The sequence below is a fragment of the Meles meles genome, chromosome 3 (assembly GCF_922984935.1).
Source record: "Meles meles chromosome 3, mMelMel3.1 paternal haplotype, whole genome shotgun sequence".
NCBI classification, from domain to species: domain Eukaryota; kingdom Metazoa; phylum Chordata; class Mammalia; order Carnivora; family Mustelidae; genus Meles; species Meles meles.
The window spans coordinates 102,814,405-102,836,080 of record NC_060068.1 but is presented as its reverse complement, the minus strand read 5'-3'; the positions used below and the strand labels follow the sequence as shown (position 1 = coordinate 102,836,080).

General features: G+C 41.3%; 1 protein-coding gene across 5 annotated transcripts in view; it reads right to left on the bottom strand.

Moving 5' to 3' along the window:
• NR3C1 (nuclear receptor subfamily 3 group C member 1) overlaps window positions 1-20,991 on the bottom strand; it is a 115,501-nt gene extending 94,510 nt beyond the window's left edge. Inside the window, exons 1-3 of one of the 5 annotated variants that reach the window (XM_045999369.1) lie at window positions 20,512-20,848; window positions 19,694-19,756; window positions 16,067-17,281 (exon numbers count right to left, since the gene is read on the bottom strand). In XM_045999369.1, coding sequence (XP_045855325.1) covers window positions 16,067-17,265 — 1,199 coding nt within the window. In that variant the 5' untranslated portion in view covers window positions 17,266-17,281; window positions 19,694-19,756; window positions 20,512-20,848. Of the gene's footprint in view, window positions 1-16,066; window positions 17,282-18,269; window positions 18,372-19,693; window positions 20,174-20,511; window positions 20,850-20,910 lie in introns of those variants that run through there. The other 4 variants (XM_045999372.1, XM_045999370.1, XM_045999373.1 and 1 more) reach the window with 4 other exon arrangements.
• Between the last annotated feature and the right edge of the window lie 685 nt (window positions 20,992-21,676).

Here is a 21,676-nt window from a genome sequence, read left to right as displayed (position 1 = left end):
TGAGTCCTTCATTACATGACTTAAATTTGCGAAGTAAGGATGAAACATGTGACTCAATCAATTCAACAACTTGCACGGTGCTTGAGTAGAGGTAAGAGCTGAAGATACGGACACGAACAAGTGCGTGTGTGAAAATCGACACCCAGAAAGTGAAGTCCTTTTCACTGTGGGATTTAATTCATACTCAATCATAAAAAACTAATTTTTAAGTCCTCTTTTGAAGAGGAAAAACCTTGGCATTGTATTAGGACTCTGAGAGAGTTAATATTCTCTTTAAGAAAGAAGCAAAGATACATAGAGAGATCAACAAAAGCAGTAACTTATTTATAATACCCCAAGAATTTGTCAAGAAATGAGAAGATTGCTCTTCCTCCGACAGTGATTCTAATTGACCTTAATCAAGTTCCTAAGAGGTTCAAGTAGTAGAAGACTGACTCCAGAGAACACTGGTGAGGACGGAGGCAGGGGAGGGGAGGGACAGGAGTGGGAGAAAGCAAGACAGGAAACACTCAGGACTCATTTTAACAAAACATCACACATGCATTTTTCAGTTCCTCTTCTAACTTATGGTCAAAAAAAAAAAAAAAATCTGATAAAGGTCCCAGAGGTTCAAGTCTCCAAGACATAACTGTAATTACTTAGTCTCCAAAGGTGAGATTGTAATGAAGCTAGTTTACAAACTATCAATTTATGGAAAAAAAAAAAAACACTTAAGAATAGGGTGGTATGGCATGAGGGACAGGGTCGTCAAGCAGAAACCTTTGGCATTAAGGAGTGGTCTCATCTCAGCCACCCCACCCGAAGTAATGGTGACATTTTGTGAGTGCTGGTGAAGTGTCCGACACTGTGCCGGGCAGTTTGCATGCATTACCTCACTGTGCTTGTCTTAAAGGTGAGGGAAAGGAGGGTTCACAGAGTTATGAACTCGCTCAAGGTCACAGAATTCTTATGAAGACTCATATCCAGAGAGTGTGACTGCAGTCCTAATTCTGCCTCACAATACAGTCCTAATTGTACTAGGCTTTGGTTTCCTATGTGAAAAATACGGACTGGATATCAAGACTGGCTCCCGTTGGAATTTTAGGATTCTGTGACAGCAAGAGGAGCACCGCCTTGCGGAATGTGTTTTGGATAGGGACGGGGATTGGCACCTTCTGCTTGCGGTATATGCTCATATTGGCCACTCTATCTACTCCTTTGCTTCTACACTCAGATACAGAAATGGTGAAGGTGGTTTGGGAAAACAAGTCTACTGCCCACGAGCTCTTCACCCCGGTCCGCTAGCCACCTCTCTGCAAAGGTCTGGCTGCCCCTGGGCTTTCCGTGAAGTGCCTGGCAGGGCAGGCATTAAATGAATGGATAAAAACTCCACAGCCTTGGCTGGAAAGAGCCTGAAATTGGCTACCACGGTTTTAATGCTTCCTACAAATCTTCTAAATGTACATCCAAAGACCATAAGCTCCACAAGGACAAGAGACTACAGGCCTCACTTCTTGCCCATCCTTTGTACTTCGAATTGTGCCTCACATCTTCTAACAACTTAACTCAAGAGCTGTTTGTCACTGGATTGTTGTCACAGTTCCAAAGTGTCCGAAAATGAGTAAGACATATGCTTAAAGGCCAGGCCGCAGTATTTGCTTCCTCTTCTGTATGATTCTTTATTCAAACAGCCAGCCACAAAATACATTGAGAAACCAGTATTAATTCAACAACTATTCATTGTGTACCTACTATGTGCTAATCACCGAGTGGGCAGCTGCCACAGGATACCATCGGGGGGATATGAAAAGTGAGGGGAGATGCGCAGGGCTATATAAAGGAAATTGTAGAAAGTAAGTGGGCATTGAAGTGGTTTAGAAGACTCCACAATGTTAAAAGCCGAGAAAAGGAGCTTGAATTGCGGACCACCGCAATCCTCAGTTGCAGCATATGGCACCCTGGTACGCTGTCATCAATTTTAGGATTTGTGGCAAAAATGTTAGTAATCACTTTTGTATTTTCTTTGTAAAGAAAAAAAGCAAACACTGCCAGATTAGACTGTGGTTTGCTGTAATTCCTGTGAAAAGTAATTTGGAAGTATACATTAAAGATGTAAATACACATACCACTGACTCAGCAACCTGACTTTGGGAGGAATCTATCCTTAGAAACCAAGCTGCTGCATGTTAAGTATTCATAGAAAAGGATGTTTACTGGAGCCTTGTTTGTAGTGGCAAAACTCTTTCAACAAGGAATAGAATACTCTACAGCTGTTAAAAAGAATGGGATCCACAGGTGTTGATCTGGAAGGATGTTCAGGATGTACTGCTGGGTGAGAAAAGCAAGTTGCAGAGCAGTTCTGTTCTTATTTACAAGCAAACCACCCAGAAGGCCTTACATATGTATGTTTATGCTGATATGGTGATACAGACAGGTGCAGGATAAGGGGGGAGACAGGCAGGAATGGGAGGAAGAAAGAGGGAAAGAGAGGCGATGTGAATAAATTTAGTGATTAATGTTTTCTTGGTATAATTTTACTGAAGGGAATTCTGCCAGTTTTTTGCCAACTTTGAAAAGGCATTTGGAAAAACAATAATAAATAAAAACAATTTAAAAAGAACTAGTTCACAGACTATCCCTATAAATTCACTTACACACAGAGCTTCTTTCCTGGACAAGACAGAAGAGCATGGAGTTGTACAAAACTGTGCAAAAACCAAACCCTCCAAGGGTTCTGAGTATTCATGGGGCTCCCTGCCATGTGCCACAGTTGTCATATGGGTCATAGTGGAAAGAACATGAAGAACCATTGGCCCATGAGCAACAGAACCACAGTCATTTTTTGATGAGGTAAATAATAGTGAAAGCGGTATCACAGGAAGATTAATTTGGCAGTACAGTGCAGAATGGATGGAGAAAGGAGAGGTGGAAACTAAGAAAACAATTAAGAAAACAGGAGACTACTGAGGTCCTAAGAATTCTAACTAAGGGATGGCCAGAGTTTTTCCTGGTGTGCTGACTTCTTAGGGAAAAGAAACTTTAATTTCTTCCTGGTTTCCAGCCTTTGTCTCTTACTCCAAGCCCCACCTCAGGGTCTCAGCAGTCTCAGGAGTGGGTTTCTTATTATTCACTTGAATATTTTAATCTAAATTTCAGAGACTGACTATGCTCTTAAATTTAGGTTTTCTTCTTAAAAAAAAAAAAAGAAAATTATAAACGAATCACTAGTTTTGTTGTTTTATTTAGGGGTTCACTGATTTCTCTTGACTTTGACTTCTGACAATGTTTACATACTTGAAGGACTGGCTTCAACAATGATTTCTTCTTAAGATACTCTGTTCTGTCTCTTCCACCCCAGCTGACTGGACCGCATGAACTACTCTGTCTCCGCCCGGTTTAAACCTGCTACCTCCTAATTCTCTGGCTATTCATTCAGTATCTTTTGTGGCTGCTCTCTTTGGATGCTTTCCAGAGCCCTGTCCTTGGTCCTCCCCTCTTTTTTTCCTGAACACTAAAGCAGTTCATTCTTAAATGACCTCATGATTTTCTGGCTTTAGCTACTACCTACTTACCCTGCATTTTCTTTTTTTCTATCACTGTCTTGACCAAATTAGGCTTAACTCTCCTATAACTCTTAGTATAAGAGACAGCTTATCTTAGTAATCTTTTGAGTTGCTGCTGCTATATACCATAGGCATAGTAAGTCAGAACTATACGTAGAAGGCAAATCTTAAAATGTAACTAAGTTAGAGAAAGGTAATTTAGAATTCAGGCAAAAATAAGCTACCTCTTGGAATATTCAGTAATTACATACACACTTACTTGAAAAATGGGCAAACTGAATTCTTGCCTGACTTTCTAAGTCAACACAAATACATATATTAGATACCTGCTAGCATCATCCCAAATCTTAAACAGTGGAAAAACACAAAGGTGACAGCTTCTGTTATGAAAGATTACTATCTTGAACAAGAAAAATAAAGCTAAACCTCAAACTTCATTTACAAGCTTTGGTTACCCCAATTTGTTCAATGGTAAATGTACCAGAGTTGTTCTAAGTCAGAAACTATGAAAAGTGGTCCATTTCAAAGTCATAAGGCAAATTTCAAGAATAACAACAATTAAAAACACATTTGCTTTATGTCTCCTATGTATACAGAAGCACTCATATATCTTGAAGCCAAAAATCTGGAGAAGAAAACCTGTGCTCTAATTCCTCCTAGTGAGGCTCACGGTCTGCTGGCATTTCTACTTCTCTGCAAAGACAGAAGTGTGATCCATGCCTACACATCTTCTTGGTATATACGTCAATTTTGTTTACTGGTATCTTCACCATGGATTTGCGGAGGTCTTACTATGTGCTAGACAGGCACTCTTCTACTTGCTGGGGTACAGAAGTACAGGACACTGGCAGACAGTATCCCTGCCCCCACGGAGCTTGTGGTCTAGCAGGTGAACAGGTAAGACACAAACACAATCAGCCTAACATGGAAGGCAAGGGAACAGTGTGTGAAACGCACTGCTTCACATAGAGCAGTCTGAGAAGGTCTTTCTTATGGAGTTGACATTTAAGTGAAGACCTACATAAAGTGAGAGAATTAATGCGATAAATGAGAGAATGAATGTGGGTATCTGGGGAAAGAAGATTCCAGGCAAAAATTCCTCAAGTTTGGGTTCAAGCATGGGAGACATAGAAAGAGGACTATGCTTCTAGAGCATAAGGAGCTATTAGGAGTAACTAGAAAGAAGGTGTCTAAGGCCAAGAGTGTGTAACCTTAGGCTATGCATTAAGGGTGAAAATCATGTTTTCTCCCTGTCTTATATCACATAATGTATACACAGCAATTTCCTTCCTAAGTAATTGAAAGCTCCTGCTGGCTCATTCCTAACTACACAGTCCTCATCTGATGAGCTCATTCGTTCCATCTTTTCCTTCCTCTGTGTCAGATTCCTCGTTAGCAACCCTGCACCCCCCCGCCCCTGGCTCCCCCCCCCCAAATAGCAGGGTCAACTTCTGTTTCCCATTCATCCACACACTTTCCTCTTTGAAGTCTCAGTCATGTCTTCCTGGGGAAGAGTTTAACCTCCTTCAGGTGCACATTTCAAAAAGCCAATTAGACACGGGCAGGGGGAAGGAGAGTGGAAGAGATACAGAGATCTGGTGGTAGACAGAACATCACCAGACTGCAGCATGAGGTTGGGGATTTTCATCTTCCTCATCTCTGTATGCCCACTGCCTAGCTCCATCAACATGTGCGGCTGCTAGTGCAGTTGGGAGGACCTTCGATCTAGACGGTGTAAGCTAACTACCCACTCCACCCGTCTCAAGAATTCCTTTCCCAGAACATGTCTTTGTAGTTTTTCCTCCTATTAACACGGTGTAGCTAGGCTGCTTATGTATTTCCCAGGGCTCATACAGAAACACTTGGGCACAGAAATATCAAATTTAGCCGGATGCTGGAATTGGAATTTAGAACTTTCATTTTCCTTTTCCATGGATTTCTGAGTTCTAGCTTACCCCTCCGGCTCCGTTTACTGTTTTCTCTTTCAAATATGTCTGTGGTAGTTGCAAAGCACTGTGCAACTCTGTTAAACGACATTACGAATTAATGTCTAAAATACACTGAATTAGAGATTGTTTCACCTATTTTTCTTACTTTCCCTTATTTTTTTCTTATATTTAAAATCTAGAACCCATATAGACTGCACCAACACCAGACCACTGTTAAGTGCTTAGCGATGAGAAACATTTTCTACCCAATAGGAAAACAGAATGTAAAAGAATGGTTATAAAAGGTATATCCCATTAAGCATGCCAATGCATATATCTTTATGAATTCTAAGGTTGGAATCTTAGCATTTTGTAAATAATAAACCTGACTAAATTTAGAAAATAGTGACAACTAAAATTCTCTTAATTTTTTTAAAGTATTTGCACTATGAGCAGGACATTTCTATTCAAATTATAAGGAATAAAGGAAAATGTGTGAATTAACATGTGAACTTTATATTGTAGCTTTAACTCTCTACTTTATGGGTGTAAATAATTTGAGTGTATTTTGAGTTCTTGCTACATTATTGTCAGGTAGTTAATTCCTCAATACACTGAGGATTGAAATAGGAAATGGGAAATTAAGAGGAGATGAGGAATTACATGTAGGAACTTACTTTTTATTACCTATTGTCATATTTTCTTCAAGTCCAAGGGAAAGACAGGCACCTTATTTGAATATAAACGTGAAAAAAAAACAGGCTTAGGGGTGAATACTATCTATTTTTTCTACAGTATGGTAAGAAAAGAGAACACATAAGTTATTAACATAAAGCTCCTGGATAGCTTAAAGAAAACAAATTGGACCTTAAGCACCGAGCACCATCCATTTCAAAATGGTCACCTGGTAAGCTAGGCATTTATTCCAGGAAAATTTAACCCAGTTTTAAACATCTATAGAAATACCTATATGGGTTCTTTTAAATAACCTCAACAAAAAGAAATGTTATAATGTGTGAAAGGATTAAATTTCTAAATTTCTGGAAATACTGAAATCACTTGCAATCACATAAAAAGGTAAAAGGTAAACCATGAAGCTAAGGACATTTTCTGATGAAGCAAGAACATTCAAGTGTTACTACAGTGTAATGAGTCCAGTTTCTTTTATGGCTTACAAGGTAGATCTGATGGCAATTTTAAAAGAGGGATAATATGTAAATCCTTCCGAGGTGGAGGCTTAGAAATATAACATTCATTTTGGGTTCCTGTTTAAGATTTTACCTATTTATCTGACAGAGAGAGAGAGATCACAAGTAGGCAGAGAGACAGGCAGAGAGGGGGGAAGCAGGCTCCCTGCTGAGCAGAGAGCCAGATGCAGGGCTGAATCCCAGGACCCTGAGATCATGACCTGAGCTGAAGGCAGAGGCTTAACGCACTGAGCCACCCAGGCACCCCTGGGTTTGTTTAAAAACAAAAACAAACAAACAAACAAAAAAACCCACAAAAAACAATATTTTATAGTCACACTTTGTCCTTAATAAACTCAGCTGAATTCCAGATGACAAATTTCACATAAAGTTCTAATTAAATTTTTTAATATTTCCTTTTAAAAAAGCTGCCTATGAACTTAAGTTATATTTTACATGGGCATGTTTACCATTTTAAACTGCCACTTAACTGGTTTCTGCACTTGATTCTTTGTGATATAAAAAAAGATTTATAACTTTGGTTTCATCCATCAAAATTTTTTCTTATTTTATCACTTGATCAATAAAGAAAAAGTTATTAAATGTTGTCAAGTAAGTTACCTAATCCTCCCCAATGTATGCACTTAGGACAAATTTTGGTATTCAATATAGTCAGAAACTCCTTTCACACAGCTTTGCTAAATATAATAAACATGAAAAAAATTTGAAGCTATTAACTTCATCCTAATTTTCAGACAAATTCAAATTTCTTGGTGAAACCTAATGAATCTCTGCATAAATCATTTTGTAAGAATACCAAACAATAAAACATCAAGGGAACCTTCTAGCATTTATTAATAAAAACCTAACAACATAGCCATTGTTATCAATATGCTATTAAATTTAGATGCCATACCTAATGAACAGAATGCACTGAAAAGCTAACAAAAAACCAAAACTGAAAAAAATTAATGTAAATACAATTACCTTGATGCTTGAAAGCTTTAAATATAGTCCTTATGGAACTAGAATCCATCAGCCTTCAAGGATCGCATATAGTAGACCCCGGAAAAATCTTAGTGACTGAGGAACAGGCACAGATGTCCTCACGTACTTAGCCAACGAGGGTCATGTTGGTTTGAGCTCAGGAGACTTGGCAGAGCTTTAAAAATTCCACCTTGAATTTTTATAGCGCTTTTTAATTTTCAAAGTAAACATCCATGCACAAATTCTGTCAAGCAAAAATGCTGGGCACTCTGTATCTTACAGAAGCTGAAACTGTCACAGAAAACTTTAAGTGACTATACAAACATACACGGGGCAGCAGAGGGTTCATTCTGCTTCTCCTATATATATTGTTTAAAGATTCACTGATGACAAATAAAAACTTGTAAAGACCCATGGGAAATTTCTAAGACAGTGTTAAATATTCCCCTGCAGATCAGGATTAAGTTTTTCTGACTATTCTTTTCTCTTGAAATGTCTCGCTTTCCCACTTGTAAAATTAATAACAGCTGTCTTCTATACCACATAGATAATGACAGAATCAATAACCTGATGCAGAAACTACAATTACAAACCCCCACTGGCTGCAAAGAAGTTTAAATGATATGAATGCATACAAAGAAATACTTAGCATGGGGCTGCCACTTAACACACACTCAACATTAGTGGGGGAGAAAAGGGTTAAAAACACAAAACAAAACAATATATATATCTACATGTGCATATCTATCTATCTATATGAAAGGATATAGATACTGTACATTTTAAAAATCCAAACTAGTTGATTTCATGGCAACTTTTATAGAACACCTGGTAATCTATATTATTTTTCAAGTCTCTACAAATAGAGACCAGATGTTAAGAGAAGCCTGCTAGGGAAGTTTAGACAACACAGAATGAGGATAATCCAACTCAGCAACACCACAAACTAATTCTGCAATGTTTCTTTAGACATTTTTCTATGGGTCTCATTTCTTCATCTGGAAAAATGAGAATGTGGGAGCAGATGAGCTCTCAAGAGCTTTTAGGCTCTGATCTGAAATCACTGTACCCAGCACATAAAACAAGCTCAGAGAACTGGACAGCCCCACCTACCTCTCCAGCTCTACCAACAACAGCGTTTACCTATCATATTCTATGTACCACCAATTACACTAATTCTTATAAAAATACCAAATCCCTGTTTGGCTTTTGTCTTATACTTGATAATGAACAAGAAAAGTCAAAATTACCAATCTAAGTATGCCATTTCCTACCCCACTGCCTCCTTCACTAGTGATATGATTAAAAAGAGGATTATAGATTTTTAGAAAAAACAGACACACACATGTGTTAAGAAAATAATTCATCTATAATTGTCAAGAAAGTACTTTGACTCCACAGTATCTAATCACTCGAGGTCAAAGACTGGCTCTGCTCAACCTTAGAACTTAAGTCGTCCGATTTTAAGTCTAGTTCTTCCTTATTTAAGTCAAATTGGAAGGAATTTGAAGGTTTTTTTTTTATAAAGTTTAGTGATGGTGATAATTAAATTGGTAGCATATATAGAATCCATCACTAAATTAGAATAATTATATTTTAAAATGTAAGATTTACAATAGATTGAGATTATTTCCTTAAAAAAGTAACATAATTGTTACTTAAATCATCTTAAAATTAAAGAAGCTTTTATCTTTTATGTCCTTTATAACTACAAAGCAAAACAACATTAAAACAACAATAACAGGGGCGCCTGGGTGGCTCAGTGGGTTAAGCCGCTGCCTTCGGCTCAGGTCATGATCTCAGGGTCCTGGGATCGAGTCCCGCATCAGGCTCTCTGCTCAGCGGCGAGTCTGCTTCTCTCTCTCTCTCTGCCTGCCTCTCTATCTACTTGTGATCTCTCTCTGTCAAATAAATAAATAAAATCTTTAAAAAAAAAAATTAAAAAAACAAAAAAAAACCCAACAATAACAAAGTCTGTCCATAACAAACTGGTATAGCTTTAATGTTTGACATGTGATGATCATAAGGTCACAAGTCACTGCACTGCCCCACAAGCATGAAATAATAAATCAGGAACTGAATTGGATGTCATTTCAAAATAGCTTTAAAAAATTGGCTATCAAACACACTTTCATAATAGCCACTGTTTAATATTAAGGATAATTATGAAAACTAGAAGAAAGGCTCTTTTTTTACTGTAAAAAGGAGTAAAAGTTAACATTTATTGCAGCCCACTATATGTCATTCAGCATATTCAAGTGGAACGCTCAAAATGTTAGTTACAAAAATAAAAATTCATGTAAGACCGTGTGCTAAACATCTGCAACTAATCCTATCATTAAACCTTACTCTCCATACACACACACACACACATACACATATGTTTGTATTTTAGTGCCTTACAGAATGAATTTAAAAAATTCTAAAATAAGAGGTACTTTCACTAAATGTATTGATTAGACACTATCTTACGTATCTTGATACTGGCTCAAAAGTGTTTTAAAGCACTCAAAATTAATATTTGAATGACTCTGAATAAGTATGCTTAAGCATACAGCTCTACCAAGATAACGGATTAATATTTAAATTGGCCCAGAAATAAAATTAGGGGATCACAGATCACACACTTCCACTCAGAATAATTGGCATGAAGGACTAGATTGCAATACAAACAATTGTAATGACTGTACTGCAATACAATAGTTGTAAAGAACCCCCTGATTTATTCTATCTCCCTACCACTGAATAAAAATTGGATTACCTCAATATTCCAGCAGAAAAATACACAGCCTCTGGAAATGTGTTACTAAAGAAAACGGCTGCCTTCTACAGTCACATGACAGTGTACGGGAAAGTGGAACAGTAAATACAAAGTGGTTCTATCAACATAAGATCATGACTATTTCAACTTCATTGCACTAACTAGATTTTCATTGATTAAAGAGCAGATAAAGTAAAAAGGGACAAATATGAACTTGATCTTAGCTGGAATTACGTAAAAAGAATTAAAACGTCCATTCCATAGTTGTTTTGGTAAGGAAGCACAGCAAAAGGCAACGGCGTAACCCTACACACAGTTAGGGCTATACTGCCACCGAGGAGCTTGAGGTTTCCACCTGAAATTGAAGAAGCTCAATTGTAACTCTGGTTAGTGCACAACCTCATACCATAAACACACCCCCATGTTTCTCTTTAGTCCTCTGAATTTCCTGACACTTGATCCAGACTGCTGGTTTTCTGAAGCGTTCTTGGGTATTTCTAACCCTATTTCACACTTCTAGTGCTCCTCCCTCTCCCACCACTTTGCCTCCAAAACCCCTTAATTCACAAACTCCCTGGGAAATCTTGCATTTAAGGGACACATGCAATGGCAGTAAAATAAAGACGACAGCCTGCAAAATCAGGTCTTTGGAGGTTGAAATCACTGTCTACAACTAACTTTGAACTACTATAAAATTGTTTATTTTCTAAAATATATACTTTAATGAACAAAATGAAGGTAAAAGTCTCCATTAACAGTCACATTGTAATCCGGTTCGGCATAGAAATGATCAATTCAAAGGGAAAAGAACACTCAATGGATTTTTTTCTTTAAATGGAAATCCTCAATAGGAATATTTTTATTTTCTTGAAAAATACAGAACATAAGCAGAATAAACCAGAAGAAAATGAGAGCAGTTGGCTCTTTGAAATGACAGAAATAAGAGCATGGGCTTTTAAATCCTTCTGAAGGGTCAATAATCAGGAATTGATTTTTTCTTTTTCAGCTATAGCTTAATTCAACAATAATATTTCTTGAAACCTCTTGTGCAACACAATTCACTAACATGTATTCTGTCTGACTCAGAAACATGGAAGCAGGTGCCTGTTAATATGGCAAACACCTGTAAATACTACCATATACAATTACCGGAATGCCCATTTAATTTGCTCACATAAGTGACAGTACATAAAAAGAACTCACTGCTAATTAAAACTAGGTGTGATCTTTTTAAGCAAGAAAAAATACGTTTTAAGAACTATGTCCCAGGGGCGCCTGGGTGGCTCAGTGGTTTAAGCCGCTGCCTTCGGCTCAGGTCCTGATCTCGGGATCCTGGGATCGAGTCCCGCATCGGGCTCTCTGCTTGGCAGGGAGCCTGCTTCCTTCTCACTCTCTCTGCCTGCCTCTCTGCCTACTTGTGATCTCTCTCTGTCAAATGAATAAATAAAATCTTTAAAAAAAAAAAAAACAAAAAACTATGCCCCAGACTTTCTTAAACCAAATACAAATTAAGATTTCCTAACAACTAGGCTATTTCAATCACCTGCAGGCCAGAGTGGATTTAGACTTATATAACCAACCAATTAATACAGATGCTCTTTCACATTAGGTACTCATACTAAAATAAACCCTTTTGATCCAATCTTTCCTTCACTAAAATCTCTAAAGGCCCCTGCAGTGATCTCCACCCACATATGAATTTCGTTATTAATACAATTTGCACTTAACCTACATTTATGCAAGGTATGTTACAGAGTAAATCTTTCACAAAATTTATAGATTCCATGATATATTTAAAGTGGTCCAACTAAAGTATCTGTAACACCAAGAGATAAAACCCTAACAGCATCACAGTACACATTATGTACTGTATCAATTACACCAATATAACGACACAAGAAACATTTTAAGAATTTCAATAAAATATGACCACACGCCAATCAATTATTTCTACATCCCAGTCGTTCCACACTAAATTGACATACCTGAATACACACAGTACTTTTTTTTTTACTAAAACAGCCGTAATAAAGTACAAGTGTTAAAAATGAAAAAGATACTTATCATAAAGCTAAAAATAAGTATGTAAAATAACCTAAAGCAAATCTCCTTTAACATGAAAGCCAAAAAAGACAACGAAACACTCACTGCCAGAAGCTTTGGAAGGAGAGGAAAAACAAAAGGTAGGAAGTTAATCAACTATCCTTTAAAAAGGGGGGGTAATCACAGCCAAAACAAAATCTCTTCCTTATGCCTCTTTTTGGCAAAAACATTTAGCACAGCATTAATAGGAAAAAAAAGGGGGAGGGGGTGGACAGAATTTGCTTCACTCATCCTGTGTTTGTACAGGTCTTCAATTTCATTACGTTAATAAAATTGGACACGGATGTAATTAATACTGACAGATGTTTAAAACCTACATAAATGTTCAGAGCTTTATAAAATCAAAACCCTCGGCTCTCCCTAGGACTGAGTTTACAAATTCATCTTGCACTATTCCTTCTCTTCAACCGTCTTACCCTTTACAAGATGGGCAACCTTTTAACACTCAAGTTTCAACATAATCCAAATAAAAGCTCTAATTCTACCTAAAACCACTTACTCCTCTGCCTCCCTTTCAGCAACTTCACCATTAATGCTTCAGTGCAAAAATGCGTTTTCACAGAGGTTGTAGGTTTATGCTAAATTTGTTGAATTTTAGTATTTAAAAATAATATTCAGTTAGTAGGGCTAGTTTATTTTACTTTAAGAATGTATGTGAATATCCCTATGCTTTCTCTTGTTTTGGTATCAATGAACTTAATCCTTACAAAGAAAATATCTGACTATACCTGACCGTCACAATTTTACTAATAAATGTGAACTGGATGCTAACGTAGGTTGACAAATCCATAGGGGTTGCCTTCCCTGGCAAAACAGAGTGTAAAGTGTTTTGGTTTTTTAGCATTTTGAGAAAAAGCAATTTTAGGTGACAGCTTAAAAAGTCAAATTACATTTTTTTTTTTAAGATTTTATTTATTTATTTGACAGACAGAGATCACAGGTAGGCAGAGAGGCAGGCAGAGAGACAGGAAGGGAAGCAGGCTCCCTGCTGAGCAGAGAGCCTGATGCGGGGCTTGATCCCAGGACCCTGAGATCATGACCTGAGCCGAAGGCAGAGACTTAAGGCACTGAGCCACCCAGGCGCCCCTCAAATTACATTTTTAATTAAACAAGGAACGCAAGTAAAGTTATTAGTGGCACAGAGTATTCTCAAGTCAGAAAGTCAGTATTCACTATGTGTTGTGGACTGAACATGTTGGTCACTGCTCATAGCTATTGTCTGGGGAGAACCACAGAACATATAGAGAAGAGAAAGCAACCAATTTTACTTATATCAGGGCCCTTGTGTGGAAACAATAGACTGATTCAATGCTGGTTAGAAAAGAAACATTGTTTCAATTTACTTGGAAGCAGCTTTGTTCTGGGTAATCACAGTTCCCCATGTTAAGTTAATGCCATAAGGTATGAAATTTTCAAACATTAGCACATTATCCTGTATAAGATATTACAACTTTTCATTAGCACACAAACTACTGGTTATAATTAAAATCACACATCAGCATTAATCATTTCATTGGATATTAAATAATCTCTGAAGAGCCACATCATCACTGCTTTGCCTATCACCATAAGGTTGTTATAAGGCTCAAATTAAAAGTGAATTTATATGCAATAAATTCCTATGAAAGGCACTGAGGTTATCTTTAATGAATTAAGGGTATCTATGTTCATCCAAGACTTATGCCCCAGTCCCAGATTTTACAAGTTCACCATGAATGAAAAATGGTTAGGTCTTGTTCTACGCCTTTTTTCTTTTTCTACAGTAATAAAAATGAAAACAGTACTATGGTGATTATTAGAACAAAATGCATTAATAATCCCCAAAGAGTTTCCTAGGATGTATTATGTTTCTTTGTACAATTACATGTTTTATAAATTAGTGTAATAGTTTCCTACAGATAGCTCAGTCCAATCAACTGCACTTACTCTTCAGGACAAGCACACCAAATCATTAATTCCACTGCCAAAATTCTGGGATTGAAAATTGAAAACACAGCATGTCTTTTAACATTTAAACACTACAGAGTAAGAAACACCTCAAATCTCCTTACGGAAAACACTTTAAGTCTTCCATTCAGAATGACAACAATGAAAAGTTGAAGTAGTGTTCTAAATAAAAATTATTATTTAAAGAGATTACTAGATCGTTTACATGAAGACACACAAGAACCAAAGTCTTTTCTTTTTATACGAAATGAGCCTTTTAAAGGAATAGAACATAGCCTAAACCTAAGTCTGAATGTTTTCTCCACAACAAAAGTATCCTCCTTAAAGAGGATAGAAAAGAGACACATCATGTTAGGATCTATCTTTAAAACAAAAAGTATCTTAAAAAAAGAGTTTTAAATAAAATCTTCACTGACTAATTATTAGGAACAGTGAATACCACTAACATTAAAAAAAAAAAAAAAAAAACCAAACAAACCAACCTCCTCCCCCCACCTAAAAGCTCATGTACGGATAAATCACTGTGTACTATTAAGGCTTTTCAAAACAAAAAAACAAAGAACAACAACAACAACAAAAAAAAACACCCACAACAACTGATTAAGCAATCTTGTGTCTCCGCAATCACGTTTTTTGTATTTCCTTCACACCACCGAAAATGTGATACAAAACCCAGTATTTATCTGACTTGGGGACAGGGTTAGAAGGTAGAAAACTTAACCTCTATCAACGGATACATCTAAATTTAGCATCTTTTCCTGGTATTTCCATTTTAACAGACCATTTTCAGATAAATTGGAAATGTCAGTATACTTATAAATGACTGAGAAAAGAAGAGAAATCAAATGACAGTTGAGAATCAAAGCTTCACAATGTTGGCCACCAAATATCGATTTGAGGACTTGTAGGAACTTTTCAAAGTTAGATTTTGTTTTGTACCATGTTGCCACCAATTCCTTTCAATAAGACTGAAGAGCAGACACAACCATGTACTTTAGGTTGGAAACCCAGCGGGCAAGTCCCACTGGGTCTAAGTCCCACCAAGTCTAAGGCTATGGTCAGGTCCACTGCTCACTGCATTGCTTTAGCAATCTCAAAACTCAAATTCTGCCACAGATGGTCAGTGTGAAGAAAAGGCTCATTGTCACATCGTCCATTTTTAACCCTTTGACCTCCTCAAGCTAACATCTCACAAGTGTATGAATACAGCACACAATTTTGCTTCCATTAAGTATGAACGGTACTTTTCACTTTAATGTAAAAGTGTATTTTAAAAACACAGTAATGGACACAATTAATTATTAGATATCAAACTCCCTTGAATTTATATAATTTTTACTCAAAATAGCTGTTAACGAGCAACATTATTTTGAATTTTTAAATAAAATGTGCAACTACAGGCCAACAGGATACTGAATGCCATTCTTTCAGAGAAAGCTTGAAATGCTTATGTACAGATAAATCACTTAGTCTATCTTTCAACCATGCCTACTTTTCAAAGGACTTAGTAAACTTAGTAACACGAAAAAAGCACATACAAATCATTGAATATTTAAGTCTATCAAGCCATTTCATATCTATTCTTAAGAAATAGAAAATCATTCTTCTTACCTTGAATAGCCATTAGAAAAAACTGATCGACCCGGGAAGTTCAAAGTTCCCAAGGAAGCCAAGTTGTCATCTCCAGATCCTTGGCACCTATTCCAATTTTCTGAACCAACAGGAATTGGTGGAATGACATTAAAAATAGGCTTCTGATCCTGCTGTTGAGAAACGGATGCTGTATTCATGTCATAGTGGTACATCTGTCCCCCAGAGGTACTCACACCATGAACAGAAATGGCAGACATTTTATTACCAATTATATTTGCCCCAGAAAAGCTTCCCTGACAGTAAACTGGGCCCAGTTTCTCCTGCTTAATTACCCCAGGGGTGCAGAGTTCAATGAAATCTTCTTTTTCTGTTTTCACTTGGGGCAGTGGCACACTGTTGGGGCATGATAAGATCAGTTCTCCATTATCCTTAATTTTAGGTTTAGTGTCCGGTAAAACAAGAGGCTTACAGTCCTCATTCGAGTTTCCTTCCAAAAGGAATGGATCATCCTCTCCTGCCAAAGGAGAAAGCAAACAGTTTTCATCTATCAAGAGGTCTGATCTCCAAGGGCTCTCACTCGCCTCTTTCTCTGGGGACCCAGAAGAGAACTCCAAATCCTGGAGTTTTTTCCTCCAAATGTCAAAGGTGCTTTGGTCTGTGGTACACAACTTCACATTGCCCCCATTGGAGCCAGTCTGGCTTTTCAAATTTTGCTGTTCTGAAGACACATCAGAGAGAGTTTTTGAAAACTCCCTCTCCATGGGGGCAGCAGAAACAGCAGCGGACGCTGAGCTCTTGGGGTTCTCTGGAACACTGGTGGACCTGTTGAGGTTTGCGATGCTTTCTTCCAGAAGCCGAAAATCTGTTTCCCCAGAGGAAAGGCTGATTTGGCCCTGCTGTGGGAAGCCCAAGTCATTTCCCATCACTTTTGTTTCTGTCTCTCCCATATACAATCCCATTGAGAGTGAAACTGCCTTGGACAGATCTGGCTGCTGTACATTGCTTCCTGGGCCTTTTGGAAAATCAACCAAAAGTCTTTGATGCTTGGAGTCTGACTGAGAAGCAGCAGCCAGTGAGGGTGAAGATGCAGAAACCTTCACAGTAGCTCCTCCCCTTAGGGTTTTATAGAAGTCCATCACATTTCCCCTCTCCCGACCAAGAACACTGCTAGAGATTTCTTCTTTACTGGGGGGACTTAGTGATTCCTTGGAGTCCATCAGAGATTATCATCAGCTACCAGGTTGGGGGGGGGGGGGGAGGAAGAGAAAAGAAAAAAGAAGGGGAGAAATATAAGCCATAAAGTCACATTATCTCAGTGATCTGATTAGTAAGAGCCTGTTAAATGAACCTTTTAGTTAACTCTGAATCTAATTCCTTGTTATCAGAAAAGTAGTTTCTCTCTTCCAGAATAAAAAACTCACGTCCCCTGCTCCCATTTAGTGTGCCACATTTAAAAGAACAATGCAGTTCAATTGCACAGCTGAGGGCAAAATTGTATCAAACTAAGCTTGGCTATTCATCTTGCCACTCACAGAACTGTAACTTTGTTAATCACAGACATTATAATTCATTACATCTGATTATTCTAAAGGTTCAAATTGAAGTCAAAGTATTTCATTTAAAAAGAGCATGATCATTAAAATTCCTACTTCCTTTCAATCAGTCAAGGCTGTTTGCTTTTCTGAGAACCCATACACATAAAATCTGATAAATACTATGATAGAATTCACTCTCAAACTGCTCACAAACTGCCCTTCTACCTGCTAGTCACACAACCAAACCTTTGGTACAATCTATTGGTAAACCATGCACATTTTACTTGAAAAATAAGCAATGATGATCTTCCAATAAACTGAGAAAGACTCTTTTTTTTAACCCCCCCGTTTCTTACTCAATCTGTCAGTTGCAAAGTGCCTGCCTTCAAATTTTGGACATAGCAAATGAAATACGTTGTATATAGGCCAACTAAAATTTGGATTTTAACAAATAAAATGTGCAATTGCTTCTCACTACAATTTCAGCTTATTTAAATACAACAAATACAGTTCTCTCGAACCTGACAACATAGTAAGACCTAAATGAAGCTACATTTTTTAAATCGCTTAAGACCCTCAGTATGAGATAGTATTATACCTTTAAATTAAGATTTTTTTTCTTTTCCAAATAACAAGGTACTAGAAACAGGAAAACGCCACAACTGTAAAATCAAGTTCATACACACCCAGGTAAAAGAACAGCCAATAAAAATGCTCAGAATAATTTTCTCTGTATTGTAAACCTTCACCAATCCCCACTCGGAGGCTGTTCTTGAGGGTGTTAGGTTGGTAGTATACTGTTTATAATCAGGATGCTCTAAGAGGTAAGAGAAAGCTTTGATAAGCACATTTGGGACATCATAGTCAAACCCTATCCAATGAAAGGAAACTTCTGCGCTCAGAGACCTTCCGAGGCATAAACTTCACTGGCCCTCACGGAACGTGGAGTGAGACTAAGGAAGAGAGAAGGCTGACGACCTGCTTCTACACTCTTGAAGGTAAACTGCTCATCTCCCCGCCGCTCCGCCGTGTTTATCTGATAACGATCTCTAAACACAAGGTATCAAATGGAGTCTAATGAATTTCCACGCCGCTTTGACAGCTGCCCTCAAACTCGAAACCAAAACAGTATTTCATAAAACGAAACGATCCCTCCAACGACTTTAGCCCCCAGCTTAAATTGCAAATAACTGTCACATTAATGGGCATTAATGAACCTTGCCAAGGGGTCTTAAGCGATATTACAAGGCAGCAGTTACCCAGCTTGCGGCCCCAAACGTCAAGCTAGCGCCAGACAAATAAACGCACCACAGAACTATTCTGGCGACGGAAGGTCTTTTTCTACAAGGAGCCACTCAGGAGCGTCAGGCGCGAAACGATGCCAAGCGCTGAAGAACAAACCCTCTCCCCGGGGAGAAAAAAGTGCAAGGGTAAAAAGAGAAATGTGTCCAGACCTGTTGAGTTCTTTCTCCGACACGCCCACTTCTACCAGATAACGCCAGCCCTGGCCGAAGTCTCCAAGTTGCAGGCTGTCAGCCCCTGCGTGTGTACACTCACTCACTCTCACACAACACACACACGCGCGCGCGCACATACACACACTCCCTGCGCGCCTGCCAGAAAGGAGACGCGCTGGAGCTTCGACAGAAACCCTGATCGCGCTTGGGAGCATTAGGGTGGAGTGGAAATATTCGGCCCAGTAGAATTCAAACGCGGCTCGGCGTTCACCATAAAACGGGTGTTTGGGCGGCCTCCCGGGGAGGGCACAGAACAGGGTATTTGGGGGGAGCTGCAGAAGCCCGAATTCCGCGCCAGGGAACCAGAGGACGGAAAGCCGGGGCAGTTCAAAGAGCCTCCACTCGCAGAGAGCTCAGGTTCCTTCCCCTCAGCCCGACCCGGGGACGGCCGCCGAGGGAGAGGAAGAAGCCTGCGCTGTCACCCTCGCGCTGCCCTTTCGTCACTATCACCCGGGCCCCACCAGCCCCCACCCCCATTCCCGGAGGCTAATAAAAGTTTGCAGGCTCCCGGGGCGGCCCCGCGTCCCCCACCCACACCTCGGGAGAGCGAGCGCCCGCGCGGGGCCCGGTCCCCGGCCCTCCCCACCTCTTACCTCTGGCAGGGGCGCCGATCACCCGCCACCGTCCGCAGCTCCCACCGCAGCCGAGATAAACAACTTAACGTGTGAAAACAGGAGGAGCAGAAGGGAGATATTTTTTTTTTTTCTAAAAAAAGGAAGTAAACAGCCGCCCCTTCGCCATGGGGGTGGGGAGGGGAGAGCCCCTATTTGAGAAAGTCTCCCATTCCCCGGCTGACAAGCCAGCCCTCCCGCTCCGCGCAGATCCCCGCGAGCCCGGGCTTTCAGGCGCGCGTCCTCCGTCCCGGCGCCCCGCCGCTTCGGCCGCTCCGGGTGCGGCGTCTCCTTCCACCCACTAGAATCCGTCCCCGACGGGCGGGCGGTGACTCGGGCTCCAGTCAGAGACTCGAGCTCGCAAAATGGAGGAGGAGGAGGAGGAAGAAGAGGAGGAGGAGGAGGGGAGGGAGCGCGGACACGCGAAAGGGCCGCCCGACCGCGCCATGCGAGCGGGACCGATGGGGGGGAGGCGGGCGGAGGCGGCGCCACGGCGCGCACACACTCGCACACACACGCGCTCCCACTCCACCCCCGGCCGCTCCCCGCCCGAGGGGCCGCGAGGCGGCGGGGAACGGTGCAACCTGTTGGCGACGCTCGGCAACTGCAGGGGCGGCCGCAGCCCCCGCCCCCACGCCCTCCGCGGGGGCCCCGCCACTCTGGTCCCGACGGCGCCTGCACGCCCCCGGCCCCCGGCATGGCCCGGGAAGTGGCGGCCGGCCGCCGCCCCCCCGAGCGCGCGGGACTTCCAGCCCCCCCCACCCCCCGGCAAGGAGAGGCGGCGGCAGTTGGGGGCCGACCTGGTCTCTCTAGGGCGGGCTTGGGAGCGAAGCCGAGTTTCTCTAGTTTGTCTTCTTGCTGCCTCCTTCCCGCCCCCGCCCAGCTCCGCGACTCCCGACCCACTCTGGAGCTGGCTCGGTCCCTCGGCGGCGACCGCCGTCAGCGTCCCTGCGGGTGACAGCGGGCTGTCCGTGGGGTGGAGGGGGCGAGGCGCGGCCCGCAGCAGCGCCGCGGGGGGTGGTCCGTGTCGCCGCCCCGGAGCCGAGTTGCACGAAGTGTGTCACTTAGCGCGGGGCTACTAGGGTTGCACGGAAACGGTGCTGCAGCGTGTCCGCCGCTCTCGGGGCCGGACCGCCAGACACGCCCTCTGGGGAGGCTTATGGAGGGGAGGGCAGAAGAGGGGGTCGACGCATACGTACTCTTGGCCCTGGGGGAGTCCCTTGCCGGCAGGTCCCCCACCGCCGCATCGTCTGGGCGGCCGCGTCCGAGCCGCCACCGCGCTCTCCCACCGGGAGAGAAGTTGCAAAGCAAACCCACCCTCCCCCGCGCTCCGACCGTCCCCCACCCTTTTCCCCGAGTCTGGGAGGCGGCGGCGGCGGCAGAAGGAGGCGCCGCCTGCCAAGTTCAACCCCCACCCTCCCTCCCTGCTAGCGCGCTCACACTTAAAGGAAGTTGCATGCCAAATGCAAAACCTCCGGCGAGCTGAATTTCTGTGCACTTTTTTATTATTATTTTTAAGGAAAGCAGGGGGTGGCAGGCCTAAAATCAAGTTGCAGGCGAAACAGTAAGTTGCTTGCAAAGTACGCCCTCCTTCCCCCGCAAACTCCTGACCTCTCCTTCCACCCCCTCCAGGGCCCGCGTCCAAGTTTCCCGTGGAGGCCCCTCACCGAATCTTGACATTTGCTGCACTCCACTCAATGGGTCGCCCACCCTTTCGTGTATGCGGGACCCTTGTCCCTCCAAACGAAACAAAACACACGCAGCTTTAAAAATGTCAGCCTTTAACTCCCTCCAGCTGTTCCCGTTACGCGCCTCCCCCTCAGTCCGAGGGAAACACGTGGCCTGTCCCCAAGGAGAGGGGCGTGGGGCCGGGGGAGTCCGCGCGGGAGACGCCCGCCCCAGCCCCCTAAACCCAGCTTGCCGCGTCCAGAGGGCTTGGGCTTTGCCAGGACCGAGCCTCCTACC